Source organism: Protomyctophum parallelum (genome assembly GCF_964188405.1).
Source record: "Protomyctophum parallelum genome assembly, chromosome: 15".
NCBI lineage: Eukaryota > Metazoa > Chordata > Actinopteri > Myctophiformes > Myctophidae > Protomyctophum > Protomyctophum parallelum.
The window spans coordinates 16,760,319-16,782,734 of NC_139710.1; the positions used below are offsets into that span (position 1 = coordinate 16,760,319).

The following is a 22,416-nucleotide window of genomic DNA, read 5'->3' on the forward strand; positions in this document are numbered from 1 at the left end:
ATGAAGAAATTATCAAAATAACATCATATGAATATATGTTGGGCAGGATAAATGCAGAAAGCAAAATGAAAGAGACATGGGGATGAATTCTGGATGTATATGAACCTTAAATGAACATTCATTTCCTTGCTGTTATTTTTCTTCTTTTTTTATTTTCATTTTTATGTTTCTTGGACTGGCTATTTGTAAGGTTTGTAATGTTGACGCTGCTTTGTACTGAACCTAGATCTTGTACGATTTTGAAAAACAAATACATTTTTGAATTATAAAAAAAAAGAATGGTGGTCCCTTATTGGCCAGTGGACAACATCGACATACATACATACCCGATACCCGGGTGATGACTCACAAAATGGCCTTCCTAACAGGGTTTGTGTGTGTGTGTGTGTGTGTGTGTGTGTGTGTGTGTGTGTGTGTGTGTGTGTGTGTGTGTGTGTGTGTGTGTGTGTGTGTGTGTGTGTGTGTGTGTGTGTGTGCGTGCGTGCGTGAGTGAGTGAGTGAGTGAGTGCATGCGTGCGTAAGCGTGTGCATGTATGTGTATGTGAGTTTGTGAGTGTGTGATTCTCTCTTCCTACTCTGAGTTAAGTGGAAGGCAAAGCGCTGCAGAGACAGCCAGGCATTGGGGGGAAAGCATATCGGACAATTAAGACAGAGGTTGTGTACTGTGTGCTGCTCCATGTGGGGCTGATTGGATCAGAAAGATAGCCACTCACAGCTCTTCGTCTCAGGACATTGTGGGTAATTACCCATAAGTCACTGCTTGCCTGTATTGGATCTTGGGGCCAATTACGCCCACACTAGATGCGCACCTAGGCCTCACGTATTACCTCGGGTTGCTTGTTGACCTTTTCAGAGACGCAGCCTGAGAGACTATTCAGATATATTACACAAGGAGTGAGGAGATGATGTTGAGCTGCCGGCCTCTAAAATACTTCCAATGGTTACAGTGTGTTTTAACCATTTAATATTTTCATTGGAATGTCACATACAATAGGCCTATATACAACATATAGATGCATCGATAGGGAGGATTTGAGGAAAGCATAATACATTACAAGCACAAATCCCACAATCCAAAGTCAACAGTAGATAAAAAAGGACTATATAAATAGGGAGCTAGTTTTATTAAAGGTCGATCCTCACTCCTGCTAAAATGTAGCTTGTTTGGCGTTTATGATACTACAAATTCTCACGATTGAAATTATTGTAAGCATTCGCTTCACCACAACAGTGGGTTTCTGTTTTTGTTTTGCTTTTCGGCAAGAAAATTGCTTTTAAACGTTTGGCCTATAGGCCTCAATCACACTATTGAGACGGCTGTCTTGTCCATGTCTTGTGTCTTGTCCGTGTTTAATGGCCGCCCCAATGCATTTCCAATGGAAGTCACATGGTCTGACCAAACATTTTTGTTTGATGGCTGTGTTGTGCCCCCCTCCCCCGCATCAAACAAAAATGTTTGGTCAAACCATGTGACTTGCATTGTTAATGCATGCAGCCATTAAACACGACACAAGACACGGGCAAGACAGCCGTCTCACACAGCATTGTGTTTTTGTGTTTCTGGTGTGTATATGTTGCAATATTTGTCTCAACAACAACCACAATTGGCTACACATTTCACAGGCACTCATGTTTTTGTTTATTTTTCAGCCAAAAGGTTGGCTCATGCTATACGAGTATATGATCCATTTGCCATTGGTCACACCAGGGTGTGTGAGGCCATTGGCTATGATAACGCGTATGTCTGTGTGTGTGTGTGAGAGAGACCACAGGTGCATACCTGGCTGCTGACACAGAGGAAGGCTAAGCACACATTCCAGATCAACTGAAGGTCAACATCAGCTATAAAAGAAAGGGAGTTTCTTTACAGACACATTTTGGAACACTGCAGACATGCTCAGGCTTTTGGTGTTGACCACTTTTGCAGCCATGGGTAAATAAATGCACACACACACACACACACACACACACACACACACACACACACACACACACACACACACACACACACACACACACACACACACACACACACACACACACACACACACACACACACACACACACACACACACACACACACACACACAGGCTGTACCCTAGCCCTTATTTTAGGACTCGAACTTCGGCAGGGATTTCCGAGTGAACATTCAGACCATTTGTTTCTAATTAATTAAAAAAATAACCGTCTCGATCAGAGCGCACAGCACGTCTCCCCCGCTCTTTATCAATCTCTGTCGTCTCTCCCAACACACACAGACACACACACAAACGTTTACTTTTCATTCTCCTTTCTCTTTCTCACCTTTTCACACACGCACACAAACACTCACTTGGAAAAACATTTAAATGATGTAACAGTATTGTTTTGGCACAGCTGTGAAACTATATTATGCCCAATCAGTTGACATTGTTTTCTGCTTGTCTCCCATGTGTGCTCCTCAGTGCTGGCTGACCTGGAGCCTCAGCCCAGGTATCTCAATATTGTTGAGGAGAGGGTTGTGGGAGGTGAGGTGGCCAGTCCCAACTCATGGCCCTGGCAGGTAACATTTTGCAACATACATACACAGCAATGTCCTCGGTGTGCATTTAACCCAGAGAGAGTTAAATGCTATACCAAAATGGACCCTTACTTAAAATCTTTTAAAGGTCATTCCCAAAATAGGAGCAATAGGTTGAAAGTAGCACATATGTGTAGCCTATACCGTGTATATACACAGACATTTTGGAATTCTGTTCATGGGATTTGAACCCTGTGGAAATTGACATCTTAAAGTTCGACTTCATTCATCCATTCATCAACTTATCTTCATATAATTGATCCTCACTAATAGTCATGATAAAATGGGCTGTGGTCAAATCATTAAAAAGTCCGCACACAGCTCTGCTCCACAGTGTTCCGTTTATGGTGAAAACAATGACATTACAGGGTTGACGACGTTTCAGCCATTGTTGGACACTCATCGCAGAGATATTAGGCTTTTTGGTCGTCAGGCAGAGACTCTGAGCCAATTCTGCTACACCTGGTCATTATTTAACCCTAAGCTTGGTATGAGAATTATGGCATTTCTTTCACTAGAACCGTGTTTTTTTTAATTCTCTCAGATCACTCTTCAGTGGAAGTATGGTAACACATGGCGCCACACCTGTGGAGGGACCCTGATCGGGACATCATGGGTGATGACTGCTGCTCACTGTGTGGACAGGTAACATACTGTACATACAGTTTGTAGTAAAGTACCAGCCTTCTCTTTATTGGTCGTGAATTTGAGTTATCCTCAAAGGTCAAACATTTGGCTTAATGCCTCTTAAACCACAGAGTTAGGTTTAAACCCTATATAATCAACTTAAACCTTATGTTAACCAAACCCTAAAAAAATGATCCCTCCTTGGCCACCTAATTTCTTCCTTCTACACCAAATGTCTTCACCGAAAATAGCCAATCTATATTTTTTCCTGCTTTCCTGTTTCTCTGCTCCCAGGGAATTGTATTAGTACTTTTATATTTCATAATGTACTAATAACATTTCCTGGGAGCAGAGAAACAGTGTGCGGGCATCCCTTCCTTTTCATTGTACGTATATTTTTGACCAGCACCTGTAGAATTTCTGGTCTGGTACGATATACCTGAATAGGGACGCTATAGGGTTCAAGTGGTTAAACACGAAAAACATGTTTTGTGTAATGTGCATTTTGTGTAATAACTAAGCTACTATTAGCTCAAAATCTATTTGTAAACGTTTACCAGAATACAGAAACAGCCTGTGCATTCAATGATTGGAGATCACTAACGAGCATAGAACGAGTTTGACACTTGTACGGCCCAATCAGTCAACTCAGTGCACTTGAAGTTCAAAGGGATCAATTAAGAGCTCCTGCCAAGCCAAGGAATGTCAACATAAACAGTGGAACAAAACCAAAATACACAAAGTTCTCAAAGTTGCCTATAATGCCTTTAACAACAATATGTCTTTCATTCGCAAAAACACAGCCCCAGGACGTGGCGCGTGGTTCTTGGCGAGCACGACCTGAACGTCAACAGTGGCAAGGAGCAGGTCATGGGTGTCAGTCGTGTCTTTATCCATCCCAAGTGGAACGCAAACTTCCTATCCTCAGGGTGAGCAGGCAGATCATCCTAACATTCATCATAGATTTCAAATTGTGGTTACACTGCCCGTTTGATTTTCTTTGGTATACCAATTCGTTTACAGTTATAATCTGAAGGTGATCTCATTGTCTTGGAAATGCTGTACTAAGAAAGAACATAAAGTAAACGTTTTCTCTGACATGCGGTAGTACTGGTGTGAAGGTCTTTTTTATGTTATTGTTATTTTATCTAACTTATAGAAAAGAAACAGCTAAAGAAAAGTTTGGGTTGACATTCTTTTTTTTGTTTGCCTATATTTTTTATCCCATGATTTTGCAACCCATTGTTTTCACCCAGTGTCAATTATCTAATGTAATCCTGGGCACTACACTTCCTCTGCCAACCTGGGGGGGGCGTGGGGGCTGACCTCATGCTTCCTTCTATTCATGAGTAGTCCAAGCTGCTTCTTTTCACCTGACAGGGGAGCGTTTCCCCGGCCGGACGTAACGCGTGGAAGGAACACGCTATTCCGACCTGCAGTTCCTTTCCCTTCCATCAGGCGCCCCGGCTCGCCAGGGGGAGGTAGTTTAGAGACCAGGATTACTGTATGTTTTTTGTGAGGGTACCTACCCTAGGGGACACGGGAGGATTGGGTTGACATTCTTTACTGTCAAAGTAACTATAAGCTAGCAGTCTGTTGTCTTCCCTCAACCCACACCAACAGCTGAATGTGCTTCATTTCTGTTTAGATGGGACATCGCCCTGCTGCGCCTCTCCGCTGACGCCACCCTGAACAGCTACGTCCAGCTGGGCTCCCTGCCTCTTTCTGGACAGATCCTGCCCCACAACAATAACTGCTTCGTCACTGGATGGGGAGTCACTTCCAGTGAGTTGGATATCAAATTAAAAATCACATCCATGTGAAGTGAGGGGCAAACTTATCATACATCATCCATTAATTGTCAGTGAGTTGTTTGTGTTAAGACAAAATTGCTGATTTGCTCGTCTAGGCCTACATATGACGTAAATTCTCAATGGCATTTAATATTAATGGCAACAAAAATATACACTATAGCTGAATATACAAAAATCACATCCGTATGAAGTGAGGGGCGCTCTTATCATCGTACATGTCCTACACATGTTTGTGTAGGGCAGAAATAGCTGGACATACTGTAGGAGGGGCCACATCCCAGTGTGAAGTGAGCGGTTGATACAAATACAAATAAAGAGGCTTTAGGACTGGGTTTCCGAGGCTATTAGGACTGTAACTTGTTCCCGTCAATCATTTATTTGCCTGTGTGTTTTGAAAGCAAGAACCTTCCTCACTTCTCAGGGCACAGTACACAGACTGACAAGTGACAACAACCCACACCAGGATGAAGTACATGAAAACAGAAGCGACCATGTGTAATAAATAAGTGTAGGGGTGGCGAAAGGCAATCTCTGTGATGGCCAGCTGTACTAGACAGTAATAGTATATGTACTGTTGTAATAGAGGATTTGTGCCTAATTCATATTCCATCGCTGGGCGGTGTCCCTCGGCCAAAGTAGCCAATTTACTAGCTCGCAACACGACACATAATTTAGGCGCGTTGTCAGCTTATACGTTGGCTACTTTTGGTACGGGACTCAAGCTTTACTGTATTCTTGTATATTTCTCCTTCCCGTCTCTTTTCCCAGCTGGTGGCAGCATATCTATCCAGCTGAAGGAGGCCTATCTTCCTCTGGTTGACCACGCAAACTGCACCAGATCTGACTGGTGGGGCAGCACTGTGAAGACCAGCATGGTGTGTGGCGGAGGCGGTGCCGAGGCTGGCTGCAATGTGAGTATATAAGAAAATCAGACCTGTCTGAACTGATCGGTGGTGGTGGTGCTGTGTGTGTGTGTGTGTGTGTGTGTGTGTGTGTGTGTGTGTGTGTTAGGGCGGCTGTGACACTTGGTGCCAAGCAACGCTATTTCCGTACTTGGACATACACAGGGAGGGAGGGACGGACGGACGGACGGATAGACAGAGCTGTTCATTGGAGTGGCTAGCACCACTCAAAAACTACAACTGAAACTATTATCATAAGGTCATGTGTGGCTCCCGAGAGGGCAAGAGAGATTAGTGCCACATTTAGGACACAGAAGTATTATTTGTTCACATATATTTTTAATGGAATTTAAATTTATACTCGTTTATATATTATATGCCTACTTTATATTTTAAACTTAAAATTTAGAATGGAAGTCAATGAGACTCTTCCACGAATTGCAGCTTTAAATGAAGATGTTTCATTTGAGTCAGTATTTATACTATGAGAGTTGAAGTTTTACTATGTGGCTTCAAATTGAACCAGAATGCAGAAAAGGGCAGAAAATAATCAATAATCAAAATCTTGCATGCTTTATAATCCCTCTGGCATGTGCTGCTTTATCAGTAATTTGACCCTCGTGTCAACATACTTTCTCTTTCTGTCTGCATACCAATAGGGCGACTCTGGTGGCCCTCTGAACTGCCTGGTGGAAGGTAAATACGTCGTCCATGGTATTGCCAGCTTTGTGTCCAGCATGGGCTGCGATACTCCCAAGAAGCCCACTGTCTTCACACGTGTCTCTGCCTACATCGAATGGATGGACTCGGTCAGTATAAGATCCATAACTAATAAACTCATAATTATATAAAGGAAAAAAAATTGAACTCCCGGCTTCAGTATAGAAGCGGTATAAGGGTGGCTCCATCTTGCGCCACCCGATCTAGCCGATCTACTTCGAGACACTATGTGAGCTTGTAGTTATATAATATATATTCAACTATTTGAATATAGGTTTTTTTAAATAGTAAAAAATGGCAAATTAGTTTAGGGATAAGGGTTAAGGGGTGGCGCAAGATATATCCCTATGTACTCAAAAATAAATGGCTTGTTTTGCAGACTAACTCTTTCATGGTGTCACCATTTTCTTGCAAAATGTGTACATTTAAAGGACCACTTCACCACTTTTCAACCTATCTTCATATTCTTCACGATTTTTTTCTACTGAATCTGTGTCTCATTACTCTCATAGGACATCTGTGGGCAGTTCAGAAACCGTCTTCCAGTGACATCATCGATGGGGAATACAAGCTAATAAAAACTGCAGGCTTTCTAGTCCTGAAAAGCATCGTTCTCACGATAATGAAAATCTAAATATTGTTGTAAAGAAATCTTGTTTAAAAAATTATCTGCCTAATGATGAGGTCACTGGAAGACGTAGAAAAAAATGGTGCAATTTTTTCATGATTATTAGTGAGGACCTATTATATGAAGATAGGTTGAAAAGTGGTCCTTTAAAGTTTAAGGTTCAGGGTTAAATAGGTCTTTTCTATTATTAAATACATCTTTCTCTTTGTTTCCAGATCATGTAAGGAGGAGGAGAATTAACTCTGCATTCAACTATATGTCCATCAATCTTTTTCTTGTGCAGTCTGATCCCTCTGTGCAGAAATAAACTCATCGTGTTTCTATCATTGTGAATAGTCTGTTTTATGGAGGATTATAGCATTTTAATGATGCATGTGACATCAGAGGATGTAATCCTCTTAACAGTTATAGGGAAGGACACAGATGACAGAGCATTGCAAACAGTCTTTTATTTTCAGAAGACAGTGTGGAAGGTCACTCAAACATCAATCTGAGAACCCATCATCAATAAATAAAGGAAAAACTGTCTAAATTCTAGACTCCAAGTTTTACAGCTTAATTGTCAAATTATCAGCTGAAATTATTCAATGGAGCTCTCTTTATGTATATCCCCTTTCTCATAAAGACAAAGACATATCTGCAAAGACTCAATGTACTGTACTGCCATTATCAAATCACAACACAAGGCCATGGAATGTGGTGTTCAAAAGTAAAGGTCAAGAAGGTTGATTAAACACTATAGCCTATGCTGACTGGAGTCCCCTAAGGCTCTATATTTGGCACCCCTCCTTTTCCCCTTTTTATACCAAATGACTTCTCAGAAAATACCAGATGCAAGCTCACACACATTGAGTACATTGCTTGTATGTAGATCTATTTTTGCCGTATGTCCGGATATTTTGGCAAATGTTTGCCTATTATGACATGCCTAGGGAGGCTAGAGTTCACGTAACACATTCCTCATACCTGACGAACACCCATAAGGGGTCGAAACGTTGTCATCCTCCTAATTTAATAAGATTCCTGTGGGAGCTACGAAACAGTGTGCGGACTACTTCTCCTTCTCCTGCACGTAACACATTGTCATTGATATATGCACACCTCCTTGTTACCCAGCTTGTCCCTATTCACGTAACACATTGTCATTGACATATGCACACCTCCTTGTTACCCTGGTCCCTATTCAGTGACTACTACAGAATACAAACAGGCCAAAAGATTAATTCCTTTTTCTCTCCAGCCCTCACTGGGTCTTTATCCTCTACTCGACAAACGGAAGTAACGCAAGGAAGAGTCAACAAGCATGTGTATCTTGTTGTCTTGCCTCTGACTGTGTCTCTACTTGTCTACTATCATCACTAGCTTAACAGTAGGATACCTAAGTGAGCTAACATCAAACACCTTTATACGAGCAACAACCAACATTCATATTATTCCCCAGGGTTTTGTTTGTATGCTTTCTAAAACAGGTATACTGTGGTACGCATTTGAGTGAAGTGAGAGTACAGAAAAGATGCAGCTTCAGGCAAACAACACCATTCTGAATGAGAACCGCCGGTGTTACAAATGGGTAAATAATAGGTGCTGAGTAAAGCCAAAGGAATGATTGTGTGGGACAAAACACAGGTGCATAACTGGCTGCTGACACAGGCCATGTGTGAGCACATTATCCAAATTAAATGAAGGCCAACCTAGCGTCTCAGGCATTTTGACCCAAAACATGCTCAGTGATTACTCTCATAGTAGCTGCCTGTAGGTATTAGGTAAGTACCGGAATAAGATTTCAAGCTGCAGCTGCAGTGCTACTCAACCTGTGGCCTGTACGTGGCGGTGGGCCGCATGCGGCTCCTGCTTCTGCGGCCCGTCATGGTCATACCAATAAAAACACATTCATTCGGGGTTTTTTTTCATTGTTTTGAACAAGATTGTAGGATTGTATATGGTATGCGCCCCTTTATTTGTTTGTTCAAAGATTGTAGGCGCTCCTTGTTTGTTCCAAAAGAAAGTGATATGGCCTGATGTCAGCCGAGTATTAACCACTTGATTCAACTGTGATAATTGGTTCATTTATGTTCTCTTCACATTTTGTGAACATTTTGTAACTTCATCATTAATCACAATGTTAATTGAGGTTTGGCCTTATAGATGGAAATGTGGCTTTTTACTGTGCGTTTTAATTTTTAGACTAGTCATGTAGTCCGTTACAAAATAAAAATGTAAAACTTTCAAAATAACTGTCATTTTTTTAGCTTGCTGCCTTTGGACTTTTGCTGAGTGGCTCCTGAGACATCTTATAGGCCCGTCAATCTAAGCTAAAAAGGGGGCGTGACCAAAAATAAATTGCAATACTACGTTCTTGTTTTTTTTATGATCCTTAGGGTCATCCAAATAACATAAAACATTGTGAATTAAATAGTTGAAAGTTGGGGTACCATTAACAACCTATATAAGGCAAAAATAGCCCAAAATGAATGTGCCCAAATGTGATGACCTCATCTCTCACACACACACACACACACACACACACACACACACACACACACACACACACACACACACACACACACACACTTTTAATAATAACTTAATAACTCAACTAGGCCAACATGAGGCAAAAACATCCAGGGAATAATGCTCTTAAGACAAAATAATATCCAAACTGTTACTTAACAATTAACATCATTATTTACTTTCCATCCTTGGATCCAGCTCCGTCCAGCGAAAGTAGCAGATCTACTAGCTCACAACGCGTTGCGCTGAGACACGCTGAGAGCTTGTAGATCAGCTATTTTCGGGGCACAACCCAGCACTCTTTATCTACTGGAGATGCGGTTGTACGACATGGATTTCGAAACAAATGTGTTCAACGCAAAATGGTGCGTTCCAAGTTCAGGAGACAATGGAAAAAAGCTATTCTCCTGAATGCTGCCTTCCGGTATGGCATGGAAAGGACTGGCACCAGTTGTTTTACAGACGGGTAAAAGGGCAGGGGCTGAAGCCCCCTTTGATGTCTATGTGTCCACGTCCCTGACCCTATAGGAGTTGTAGTTGTTGATACAGTGGCCATTTCTGGCTGTGGGATTGTAACACCCATCTACCACCTGTGTGTCCCCTCGTGATGCCACAATCTACGGGCCGACAGCCTGCAATAAACCCCCACTACAGCTCAGACACGCACCCTCTGTAGACATCTTTAAACTCCCACTACAGCTCAGACACGCACCCTCTGTAGACATCTTTAAACTCCCACTACAGCTCAGACACGCACCCTCTGTAGACATCTTTAAACTCCCACTACAGCTCAGACACGCACCCTCTGTAGACATCTTTAAACTCCCACCCTCTGTAGACATCTTTAAACTCCCACCCTCTGTAGACATCTTTAAACTCCCACCCTATTTTGTTGGTTTTAGACTGAAACAGTCGAATGGGGTGCAGCATGATGGAAAGAGGGAAGAGATTGTTTTACATTGTGTCTAATATTTGTCCGTTTACTAAATTTTGTCTTTTATTTATTTTTTATTTCATGTTGTGTGTTTCTGGTTATCGTTGATTGATATATTGATTTTGTATGTACTTATGTATGTAATGCATTACTTTTTGACTATTTAGGTAAATCGTTTTTGTCCTTTGTTTTTTAATTGTCTCTGCTGAGGCAGTGACTAATGGGGATCTAAAATAAACAATAAACAATGCGTAGTCTATGAAAATAATAGGCAAAAAATATATATTCAAATGAATGCTTTTCATCTTTATGAGACGAGAAGTAAGGCAATTGTCAACATGCAACTTGTACAGTAGCCTAATGTTTGCACAATGAATTTGAGTCCAGTACAAATAACCCCAATGCACATATAGCTGTGATAACGGTGGGATGAACACAGGTGGATGTCCGCTACTCTTGAGCGGCGCATGCACGCACGCATGCACGCGATCAGTAGAGGGGACCCCAGAGACTGCCAAAAGTATAAAACGGTAGCCCGTTCAAATCTCCAGTGCAGAAAGTCATACAAGTCAGGCTGCAAACATGCTCAGGTTTCTGCTGTTGACCTCTCTCGCAGCCCTAGGTAAGAGTCAGAATACGAGCACTGCTGATTCAGACAGGACACTCTGATATAGTTTACCGTGTCATAATCTGTATAGTTTTTAGTAATATTTTAGTTACCTGAAATGTTTTAGTTTTAGACCAGGTTTAGTCGACTGAATACTATAGGATTTTAGTAGACCGAAAATTATTCATATTATATATTAATGATATTATGTAAGACATCCAGTATCATGAAATTTGTTATCTTTGCCGATGACACCAATATATTCTGCTCTGGAAAGGACCTTCAGCAACTGCTGGAGGTGGTAAAAATTGAATTGGACAAATTAAAGGTATGGTTTGATCTAAATAAATTATCACTTAATCTGAAGAAAAAAAAAACGAAATATATGGTCTTTGGCAAACAAAAAACACAAATATTGATGTAAAAATTGATAATATCATACTAGAAAGAGTTTTTGATAATCTGTTTTTATAGTAATAATAGATCATAAGTTCTCTTGGAAACCCCACATTAATTATATCCGGTCTAAATTAGAGAGAAATATTGGTGTCATGGTCAAAACAAGAAATGTCCTTGAGTCTAAATCACTATACACTCTCTATTGCACCCTTATAACACCATATCTCACCTACTGTGTGGAAGTGTGGGGTAACACATACAAAAGCAACCTTCAGCCAATATATTTACTGCAGAAAAAAGCAATAAGAATAGTAAGTAAATAAAGTAAAGTAAATTACTATGAACACACAAATCCACTGTTTCTAAATTCAGATACATTCAAGTTTTTTGATTTAGTTGATTTTAAAACAGCACAATTATTATATAAAGCAAGACATAATCTGCTTCCTGGAAATATACAAAAAAGGTTTAGGGATAGGGATGGGAGGTATGAGCTGAGAGGGGAACTAAACTTCAAACAAATAAGTGTTGGAACAACCTTAAAGAGCATGTGTGTTTCTGTCCATGGAGTTAAGCTGTGGAACAGCTTGTCTGAGCCAATAAAGCAAAGCAACAACCTAAAACAATTTAAAAAGAGGCTCAAACAGGAATTATTGCATAGATATAACCTGGAATGAGCGGGGAGCTGAGCCATGTTTATGCCATGTAGTGTTGGACTAAGGTATAACATTGTAGCTTTGTCTGTTTTTTGTTGTTTTTGTTGTTCATTTTCTATTCTCCTTCGTTAAATGGCATTTGTTTGTTTTGTTTATATGTTGATTGTATCTTCAACAGTATTTTGGAATACGTTGAGATAAGGATAGGCACTAATAAGCTTTAAGCTTCTGCCTATGCCTTTTCGATCACCTAAAAGTAAACTGTTTTTGTGTAATGTCTCCCTCTCTAAAGATCGAAATAAACTATTCATTCATTCATTTATTATGCCTGAAAATAGACCATACAGTATCTACAAATTAAAGAATGGCTTTTTTCCCCCACAGCCATGCATAAAATTACTTTACTAGTCCCTCTAACATTTTAGTCAAGTTTTTATGTATTGACGAAAATATGCTTTAGTCATAGTTTTGTCATCATAAAGTTTTAAATTTTTATTTAGTTTTCGTCACTGCAAAAAAAAAAAGAATCTCGTCATATAGTTTTAGTCTACAAAATGATGGCCACCTGTAAATCTCTCCGTCTTTCTATGTGTGCTCCTCAGTGCTGGCTGACCTGGTGCCTCAGCCCAGGTATCTGGAGGACAGTGTTGAGGAGAAGGTTGTGGGAGGAGAGGTGGCCAGTCCCAACTCATGGCCCTGGCAGGTATGTGATGTCTGACTCCAAAAACTCTCTCTGGGTCAGGGCAGAGTAATCTAGTAAGAGAGTGGCGACACTATAGCGTTGACTCCCACTGTAACAATGGAATGCGGAAGTGCTCATTCTATCTCAATGGGATAGTTCCAATGTATGGAACTATAGCCCATAGCACACCACTTTGCGGCGAGATCAAAGCGTGCCGCCATGCACTCTCTTAATAGAGTACTCTGGGTCAGGGGTGCCCAAAAGCCTGGTAGATCACAAAGGCTGTACAGGTACACCATGTGACATGCCCCTAAAAATAATATATATACTTCAAAAAATATATATTTGTGCATTTTGTGGCATCTACCACTTGAATTAAGGTGACGTCTTGATTGATTGATTGATGGATTGAAATATTTATTAACAGTTTGCAGAATTACAGTACATTTCACACACAAACTCAATACAAAGACTGTTAACTGTGATTGGACGACCCAATTAAGCATTACACTTAATTGTTTACAAGAGGGTCCACCTTGTTCAATTCATCAAAACCGACATAATGGGCCGGTCTGCTCCTAAATCCACAATGCAATAGGCCTACTTATTTTCCAATAATGTTGCACTCAAACGTCAGTAGCATTACAAAGTTATACATTTTCAGCAATGGCGTTAATCATTTTTGGGGTGGGTAGATCTTGTTGAGGTGGTCATTTTGAAAGCAGCTCTCAAGTAAAAAAAAGTGTGGGCTCCAGGTCGTCTAGCTGAGACGAGCCCTCCATCGTCGCCTCCAGTCATCCATATACAGCTGGCCAGCTTGTTGGTGCTTTTGCGCTTCTGCATCGTTCTTGAGTACATCCACATTATGTTAATGTGGGACATCCTCGTGACCGGTGCCAGCATGTTTTGGTTCCCACGGCACTAACTTGCTGGCTGGAAGCTCTTTGTGTCTCTGGCAGTGTCCTGCTGTAGTCTCATTCTCCTGGCTTCTATTTTGTGCATGCTCGCCCTTGGCATTCCATCATACATGTTCTTGTTGGTTAATATACTCTTGCTGATGTACTACATCAGTACTACATCCTGGTGTAGCGCCCGTCAAGAGACGTTTTGGCTTCAGAAGGGTTGGCTTCAGGGTCCAGCATTCACTGCCGTATAGAAGAACAGAGAACACTGGTTCCCAATCACTTTAAAAACATATATGTTTTATTTTATTATTATCGTGAGAATGATGGCTTCCATTTTCGCATTGTAACTTTTCAGGAATAAAAAGCTTGCAGTTGCAGTTTCAATTAGGTTGGATTCCCCATCGATGAGGTCACTGGTAGACAGGTTTCTGAACTGCCAACAGCACAGACTGAGTAGGAAGACAAATTGTGCTATTTTATCATGATTATTTGTGAGGACCTATTATATGAACACAGGTTGAAAAGTGTTGAAGTGGTACTTTAACTCAACTCATGGGACAGTACGGCTGGAACCAAATAGACCTGCACAAACCGCAAAGTGTCCATTTGGTTCCACCACGGCCATTGTAAACGACCAGTCACTGAAGGGCTATATCGAAGTGTTTTTTTGGTTTGGTCATGTGATGGGCAATTTTGCGTCAATTAATGCCAACTCGAATCCTCGTCCTTGATGACAATATGTATCAGTGAGTTCATTACATGAATTCTGTGTGTGTGTGTGTGTGTGTGTGTGTGTGTGTGTGTGTGTGTGTGTGTGTGTGTGTGTGTGTGTGTGTGTGTGTGTGTGTGAGAGATGAGAGACAGAGACCCACATAGTTGTCTTGTGACCGCAGCAGTGACTGTATAAGGACATAGTGAATGCCATTGAGGGGATCAAAGGCGTGGTGATTGTACAGGACTGGAAGCTGCTCAACTTTGGAGTGTGTGTGGGGGTATCACATTGAGTGCAGCTTACAGTATGTGTGCTGTATTCTTGTGTGTGTTTGGGCAGGGGTTGCATAGAGGGGTTCATTCTGGGAGGACTCTTATATGACTGCTAATGGAAAATTATCCCTACATCGTCAGATCTCTCTTCAGTACAAGTCTGGGAGTAGCTTCCACCACACCTGTGGAGGGACCCTGATCAAGAGAGGATGGGTGATGACCGCGGCTCACTGTGTGGACAGGTGAGAGTTTCACACGGACGTCATCAGCAGCGCAGCTGTGCAAAGTAACCAAGTGTATACTTACTTAAGCCATTTAGACCTGATACCAGATTCTACAAATTGTCTTTTGTAGTTCTCAGAAAAAACAGTCAAGGAGCCCCAGAATTATATGTAATTGGCCACCGACCCCCATCTGAAAATAATGTTTTGAGTTAAAAATGCTCTCTCCGAAGGAATAATTATTCAAAGATTTTCAAAAATAGCAGATCTACAAGCTTGTAGCTATGAGCTTGTAGATCTGCTATTTTTCAATAGCTAAAGTATAACATAATGCTTAGAACACCAAAAGGGAGTACAATTTGGAGGTATTTGTGTACTTTACTTGAGTTGGATATTTCTAATACTTTTTTACTTCTATACTCCACTAGACATCTTAGAGGCAAATATTGTACTTTTACCTCCTCCACCACATTTATTTGAAAACTTAATTAAAAAAAGTTACCAGTTACTTTGTAGATTTATTATTAATATAATTACAATGAATATATACAGTAACCACTCTAATTTCAACCATTTGAAAATAGCCGATCAACAACAAGCTCACAATGTGTCGCCATGCGACGCATTGTGAGCTTGTAGATCTGCTATTCTCAAAAGATTTTTGATAAATTTGAAAACTTTATATAGGATATTCTCCACAATGAGTACTTCTACTTTTGGTACTTTAAGTATGTTTTGATACCAATACTTTTGTATACTCTTACTGAAGTACATTTTCAATTCTACATTTTTACTTGTAGGAGTATTTCTAATCTAGATTGCAGTATGATACTTTTAAGTACTTTTTCCACCACTGCACAGGATAATGTTTTCCCCAAGGTGAAGCGTGTAACTGTAATTAATTGTCCATCCATTCCCCGAGTTTCCCCTCGACATGAAATTCATTGCAGCCATCTGGAAGTCTCATTTGAAATGTGATTTATTTCAATTTTGTCCCCTTTTTCTGTTTGCAACTCTTTTGTTAATTACTGTCTGTCTACTGCGCCCGTTTAATTTGATGACTATCCCTGGTTAAATATAGTTTAATTTCCAATCCAATCCAACTTAATTTATAGAGCACATTTAAAACTACAAAGTTGACCAAAGTGCATAATAAAACATAATACAATACAGTAATAAAAACATACCGGTATACAATCAAATCAAACACTCAGGAGTACACATTATTTAAAAGTACACGGTTTAAAAGCCAGGGAATAGAAATGAGTTTTAAAAACAGGTAGTGTAGGAGCCAGCCTGACACGGCTAGGAAGCTGCTTCCACAGTTTAGTGTTGGAGCCAGCCCATGACACGGCTAGGAAGCTGCTTCCACAGTTTAGTGTTGGAGCCAGCCCATGACACGGCTAGGAAGCTGCTTCCACAGTTTAGGAGCAATGACTGAAAAGGCTCAGTGCCCTCTTCTCTCACACCGTGCCTTAGGGATGACAAGGAGCATTTGATTGGCTGACCTCAGTGATCTAGATGGAACGTATAGGGTTTTAGGAGATCGGAAACAAACTGGCGCTGATCCATTTAAAGATTTAAAAAACAATAAAATCTTAAAATGGATTCTAAAACGTAGGCTACTGGGAGCCAGTGGAGTGCAGCTAAAACGGGAGTGTAATAAAAGCGTGTATCACTCGCTCTACTGTAGGTCCTTAAAAGATAAAACTGATTTGATTTGTGATAAAAGCCTCAAATGATAAAAACTAGATCTAACCAGAGCATTTATTTGTGTATCAAGTTTAAAAGCATTATCCATGTTAACTCCTAAATTGGAGACCATGGGAACCACAAAGGGTTGAAGTGGGCCCAGGTCTAAGGGGGGAGCGTTAATGACACTTCGAACATTATTACTTCAGTTTTACTTTCATTTATATTTAAAAAATGTAGGGCCTTCCAGGCTTTAATATCTTTTAAACATTCATAATACAGAGGGGTCCAGGTTGGCTTTTTTGATTAGGGGTTCCACAACTGCTACTTTAAAATGTGCTGGTACATTATTGAACAGTTAAAACTCATTACAGTAATGTGTAGAGTTGACGCACTGCAGGTCCAGATGATCAGTGTCAGAAAGGTCAGGCATTTAGACATTGATTGTAAACATCAGTTTACAAGTGATATATTAGAGTGTTATCTGGCCTGTTTCACTGTGTCTCAGCAAAAGACACAGACTTCACAATAATAGGAAAGGACCTGAAGGCATACACATGGACGAGGAAAGGGACTGTAATTAGGACATTTATTTGCCTGACATTTGCCCAGATTGTCTCTTTAATACACATTATAAAAGCAAGTGTACACAGTAATTGTGAGTAACTTTGTTCTGCGTGTCTCAGCAAACTTTCTAGGCAAGATGAGCCAGAAAAGCAGAGCAAAGCATTCCTTGTCTTAGTTTTATGGTTTGCAGTGGTGGAAAGTAACTAAGTACATTAACTTAAATAAAGATTTGTATACATTTGAAAACTCGAAATGGGACATTCCGCATAATGAGTACTTTGTAGCCTACTTTTGGTACATTTGGACGGCCAGTACTTTTACTCAAGTGAATTTTGAATTCCAGACATGTAGCACATTCCGTACTTGTATCAGAGTAGTTCTAGTACTGTACATTGCAGTATTGATACTTTTACTCAAGTAAAAAACGTGAGTACTTTTTTCCGCCACTGGTTTCATGGTTTGTTGCATGAGATGTATATGCCTTGTGTGGGCGGCAGTGGCTCAGGGGTAGAGTGGCCAGTAAAACAGCTCAATATTGGGAACCCAGTTCGAACACGGGCTCCCCCAGAGTTAGTGTCCTTGAGCAAGACACTGAACCCCTAATTGCTGCCGATGTGCAGGTCGGTGCCTCGCATGGTTTCCTGTGCCATTGGTGTGTGAACTGGTGAATGTAATGCACTATAAGCTCCATATATAAATGCACCATTTACCATTTGACCTTGTTGCTCCACAGGACCAGGACGTGGCGTGTGGTTCTGGGAGAACACAACCTCAACAGCCAAGAGGGCACTGAGCAGTACATGAGCGTCAGCCGTGTCCACCTCCACCCCAGATGGAACTCCAACAATGTCGCTTTAGGGTTTGTAAAACTCTTATTTATTATACCTAGTTGTTGCGCATCATATAGTGTGCTGCATCAAAAATAGTTGATCTACAAGTCAAGCTTGTATAGTTCTGCTATTCTTTTGGCGTGTGGCACCGGCACCTATTTAAGTATCCTATTTAAATGAAGCCTAACTGATCATGATCCCACTGGAAACATAATGTAGTAAATGTACCAGAGGTCATCGCCATGCTGAATTGTGGTGAACATCTTTTGTCAAAATTACATTTTTGCCACAGACATACAAAATGGAGACAATATCACCAGAAGCACTTAATAAAGAGCTAGCCCTGAATGACCATCACGTGTCTGTAACTCTGAGTGTTCAAATGGAACCCAATGGACCCTTGCATTTCCATTTGTACACTCATAGAGTTCGGAAGCCACTAGTAGGCTTCAACAGTTGGACTCTTCATACTGTAGGCTATATGCCATAGTGTCATAGTAAATAAGGTGTCAAACATATTCCGAGACTTGACATTCAATGGGTCTCATGATCAGCAATAAGAACAACATTTTAATGGCGTGTAAAAATGTGCCAACAAATCCATGCGTGATCAAATAGCCCAAAAATACATAAAATATTGCGCAATACAATAGCATGATCCCACTGAAAGCTGTTCAACCTGTGTGGCGGATGTGGCCCATGGTGCGCTTAAAATTGGAACACAGTAAATAGTCAGAGAGTAACACAAGATAAGATAGGCTATGCAAACAAAGATGTCAATTCTCTGAAACCTTCTGGGAATGTTGCTCTTGACTCGCAGATGGGACATCGCCCTCCTGAAGCTCTCTTCCGATGCTACTCTGAACAACAACGTCCAGCTGGGTGCACTGCCCCCTAGTGGCCAGGTCCTGCCCCACAACAACCCCTGCTACATCAGTGGATGGGGACGCACTCAGAGTGAGCCTGACCGAAGCTGGTTTTTTATTCGAATTTAAAAAAAAAAAGTCTTCTAAATCATGACAGTTTTCTGAAAAAAACTCATGTTTCTATATCAGTGGTTCTCAATATTTCATGTCAAGGACCCCAAAGATTATGCAATATGCCGCCGACCCCCATCTGAACATATGTTGTACCAAGGACCCCCCCAGAAGCAAAGATACAAGTTAAAAAGATTCAATTTGAAATACTATATATTCAAAGATTTGCGCCACATTTTCATAATTTTTCAGAAATAGCAGATCTACAAGCTCGTAGATCTGCTATCTTTCAACAGCTAAAGCATAACATAATGCTTAAGACACCAAAAGCGGTTCCCGTCCTGAATGGGTTAAACTAGAAATAGACATTCATACAGTATAACAAATGCTCTCTGTAGGAAAGCATGCAATTAATTGACGTGCTCTTTGAACATCACACACACACACACACACACACACACACACACACACACACACACACACACACACACACACACACACACACACACACACACACACACACACACACACACACACACACACACACACACACACACACACACACACACACACACACACACACACACACACACACACACACACACACACACACCATTTTGGAAAGAACTTATGGGCCCCTATAGCTTCCCTACTTATTTCACAGGTGGTACAGCTGATACTCATGAAGGCTCTGTTCCATTCTGGTCAAAATAAACAGAGTTTAGGGTGCTGCTATTGTGCATGTTGGCTCACTGGAAACATTCTGCTACACCAGGCAGTGAGTCTCAATTAAAGTGCCCTTGAGTGGGTTCCAAATGGCCCGGTAAGGGTGTGTAACTCTGAGAGGGTACAAATGGATTTGTACACTCAATCTCAATTTGTACACTCTCTCTCTCTTATGGGGTATTCTGTGTGCATACTAGAGCCCATTCTTGTGCAGTCCACTAAGCCATCTCTTTTTCTGTGTCATTATTATTCCCAGCTGGTGGAAACCTGTCTGCCCAGCTGAAGCAGGCCTACCTGCCCGTTGTTGACCACAAGACGTGCACGTCACGTGGATGGTGGGGAAGCACCGTCAAGGCCTCCATGGTCTGTGCTGGAGGCGCCGCCGAGTCTGGATGCCAGGTGAGTTCTTTTTTTTACCTAAAGAAACATTGTGGAAACCGTTACAGCCTGCAGGCTCAAAGTATAAGTAAGTAAGTAGCCTTGCCGAGCCATGAGGCCCATAGGGCAGGAGCCTATCTCCTGTTTCTGTAGTGTGAGGCAGCTTGATGTACAAGTACACCCCCTGGACATGACGCTAGTATGTCGCAGGCTCAAAGTATAATACAGGTAAATTGATTGCCAGAGTCCCGTGGTGAGAGTTCTGGCGCTGGGGGCCACACATCCAAAATAAATGAATCCACAAAATTAGCATCATTTGTATTGTTGACCATTAATAGCGCAACTTCAGTTCAACTTTGACCCCTCTGTCACATATGGAACATGTTAGTCACAGTGCTTTAGTGAGTGAATGAATTGTTGTCAGTAAAGATTTGTTATCTCATGCAAGGCTTCTCTTTGTCCAATGGTGGAGTCTATAATAAAGTCACAAAAAGGACATTTTAAGGCATCGTTCAACACCGATAGTAAAGAAACTCGGGTTGCTGTATATGTGGCCAGCCCACTAATTAGTTGAGCCAACAGGTGTTGTGTTACCCTATTGTGCTGAATATAAGACTATGTTGTTGTTTTTTCAATGGAAATATCCTAAAAAACGGACTAGACTATGAGTAGGCAGTTTAAAAAAATACAAAAAATTACATCAATTTAGAAAACGCCTACATGGACTATACACGAAAAAGCAAAAGGTTGTTTCTATTGTGGTCCACCTTGTGACATAAAAAAACAAAACACAAACATACTGTACAAACTGAAACAAATTGCAACATGGAACTCTAGACATGATTCTGTGTACAATCATCTGAGATAACTCACTCCAGTCCAGAATGTGTTGTACTGTATTTGTTCACACACCCAATCACATACAGTGTATATTAACCCTTCAAAACCAGTATGTCATTTCAGATGTTAACATTGGCTATTCAAAAATAGCAGACATACAAGCTCAAGCTTACATCTGCTATGTTTGAACCTTTTGGAATAATCTTGAAAGTATAGAACTGCAGATTTAGAAGGCTTTTTGTAGAATCGGCCTCACGTCTTAATTGGTTAAATGTCAATTTGGAGAACAGTTTGAATTCAGAGGAAACCAGAGACAGTCGTAGAATAATTATATTAGCATTTACCTAGATGACATTCACACATTAATATCTCTCTGAACATTTTACAAGTAGGCTAGTAATGTAGATCAATGTGCTTGTAAGACGCTCCCCTTGCTGATGACTCAGAGAGGGTATATTTTAACTTCTCTGAAAAACAAACCACCCTCATATTTCTGTTTCTATTGTTTATTTTACATATTTCTTAACTATAGCTGCTTATTCATTCATGGTGTTAACGTGTTTTATTGTGATTTTTTGTCTTAAATAAAAAACATGTGATAACAAAAAAAACTATAGCTGCTTAACTAGCAATTACTGTAAGTCGCAAACATCAGGGCTTGTGACTGAAGTTGGATCGAGTACTGCGCTTTATGCATCCCCAACTAACAGAAAACACCCAGGAATCTCAACCGTATACATGATGTAAGCAGAAACGTCTGAAAATGACAAGAAATGTATACATGGTTTCAGAGCAAGCCACAATTGTTCATGTTAACACAATGACAACAACATACAGACTCTCATGATTATGTGACGCACAGATCTGGAGAGAGTTCTAATTTGGAAGAGAGACATTAAGCCAGGCCATACAGCACACACTGTAAATCCTCAGTGTTCATTTAAGTGAACAAAATGGAGGTTAAATGAACATGATGATTTTACTGTGCATGTAAGACCTTGGTATGGGCTGCTGTGCTGTTGTGGATTCAGCTTCAGGGAAGCACTCTTCAGCATGCCAGATATACAGCATTGCTACCAGTTGAAACCAGTAACTGAGCAGAGCAGCAGGCACTCACATGTGTTTGACGTTGATCTGTTGCCCAGGGAATCACTCTCAAAGACTCTTCAGTCATCTTCAGAACCCTGGGAGCAACCAAGAGCAGCTAATTGCTGAGGAACTAATAGTTCACCATCCCAAGAAGCTGATCTCTTCC

General features: G+C 40.8%; 2 protein-coding genes across 2 annotated transcripts; both read left to right on the plus strand.

Annotated features, from left to right (window-relative positions):
• Positions 1 to 1,881: 1,881 nt before the first annotated feature.
• Positions 1,882 to 10,371, plus strand: LOC310871702 (elastase-1-like; the record flags this gene model as incomplete). The annotated part of the gene is made up of 8 exons (XM_083783342.1): positions 1,882 to 1,933; positions 2,446 to 2,543; positions 3,106 to 3,206; positions 3,992 to 4,117; positions 4,837 to 4,973; positions 5,771 to 5,913; positions 6,564 to 6,717; positions 10,292 to 10,371. Exons 1-8 carry the CDS (start codon positions 1,894 to 1,896, stop codon positions 10,369 to 10,371), a joined length of 879 nt encoding a protein of 292 aa, XP_083639468.1. The 5' UTR covers positions 1,882 to 1,893.
• Positions 10,372 to 11,279: 908 nt separating this feature from the next.
• Positions 11,280 to 22,369, plus strand: LOC310871703 (elastase-1-like; the record flags this gene model as incomplete). Its single annotated transcript, XM_083783343.1, has 7 exons — positions 11,280 to 11,319; positions 12,962 to 13,062; positions 15,072 to 15,172; positions 18,144 to 18,269; positions 19,061 to 19,197; positions 20,200 to 20,342; positions 22,307 to 22,369. The coding sequence occupies 7 exons, from the start codon at positions 11,280 to 11,282 to the stop codon at positions 22,367 to 22,369; spliced, it is 711 nt and encodes a 236-aa protein (XP_083639469.1).
• Between the last annotated feature and the right edge of the window lie 47 nt (positions 22,370 to 22,416).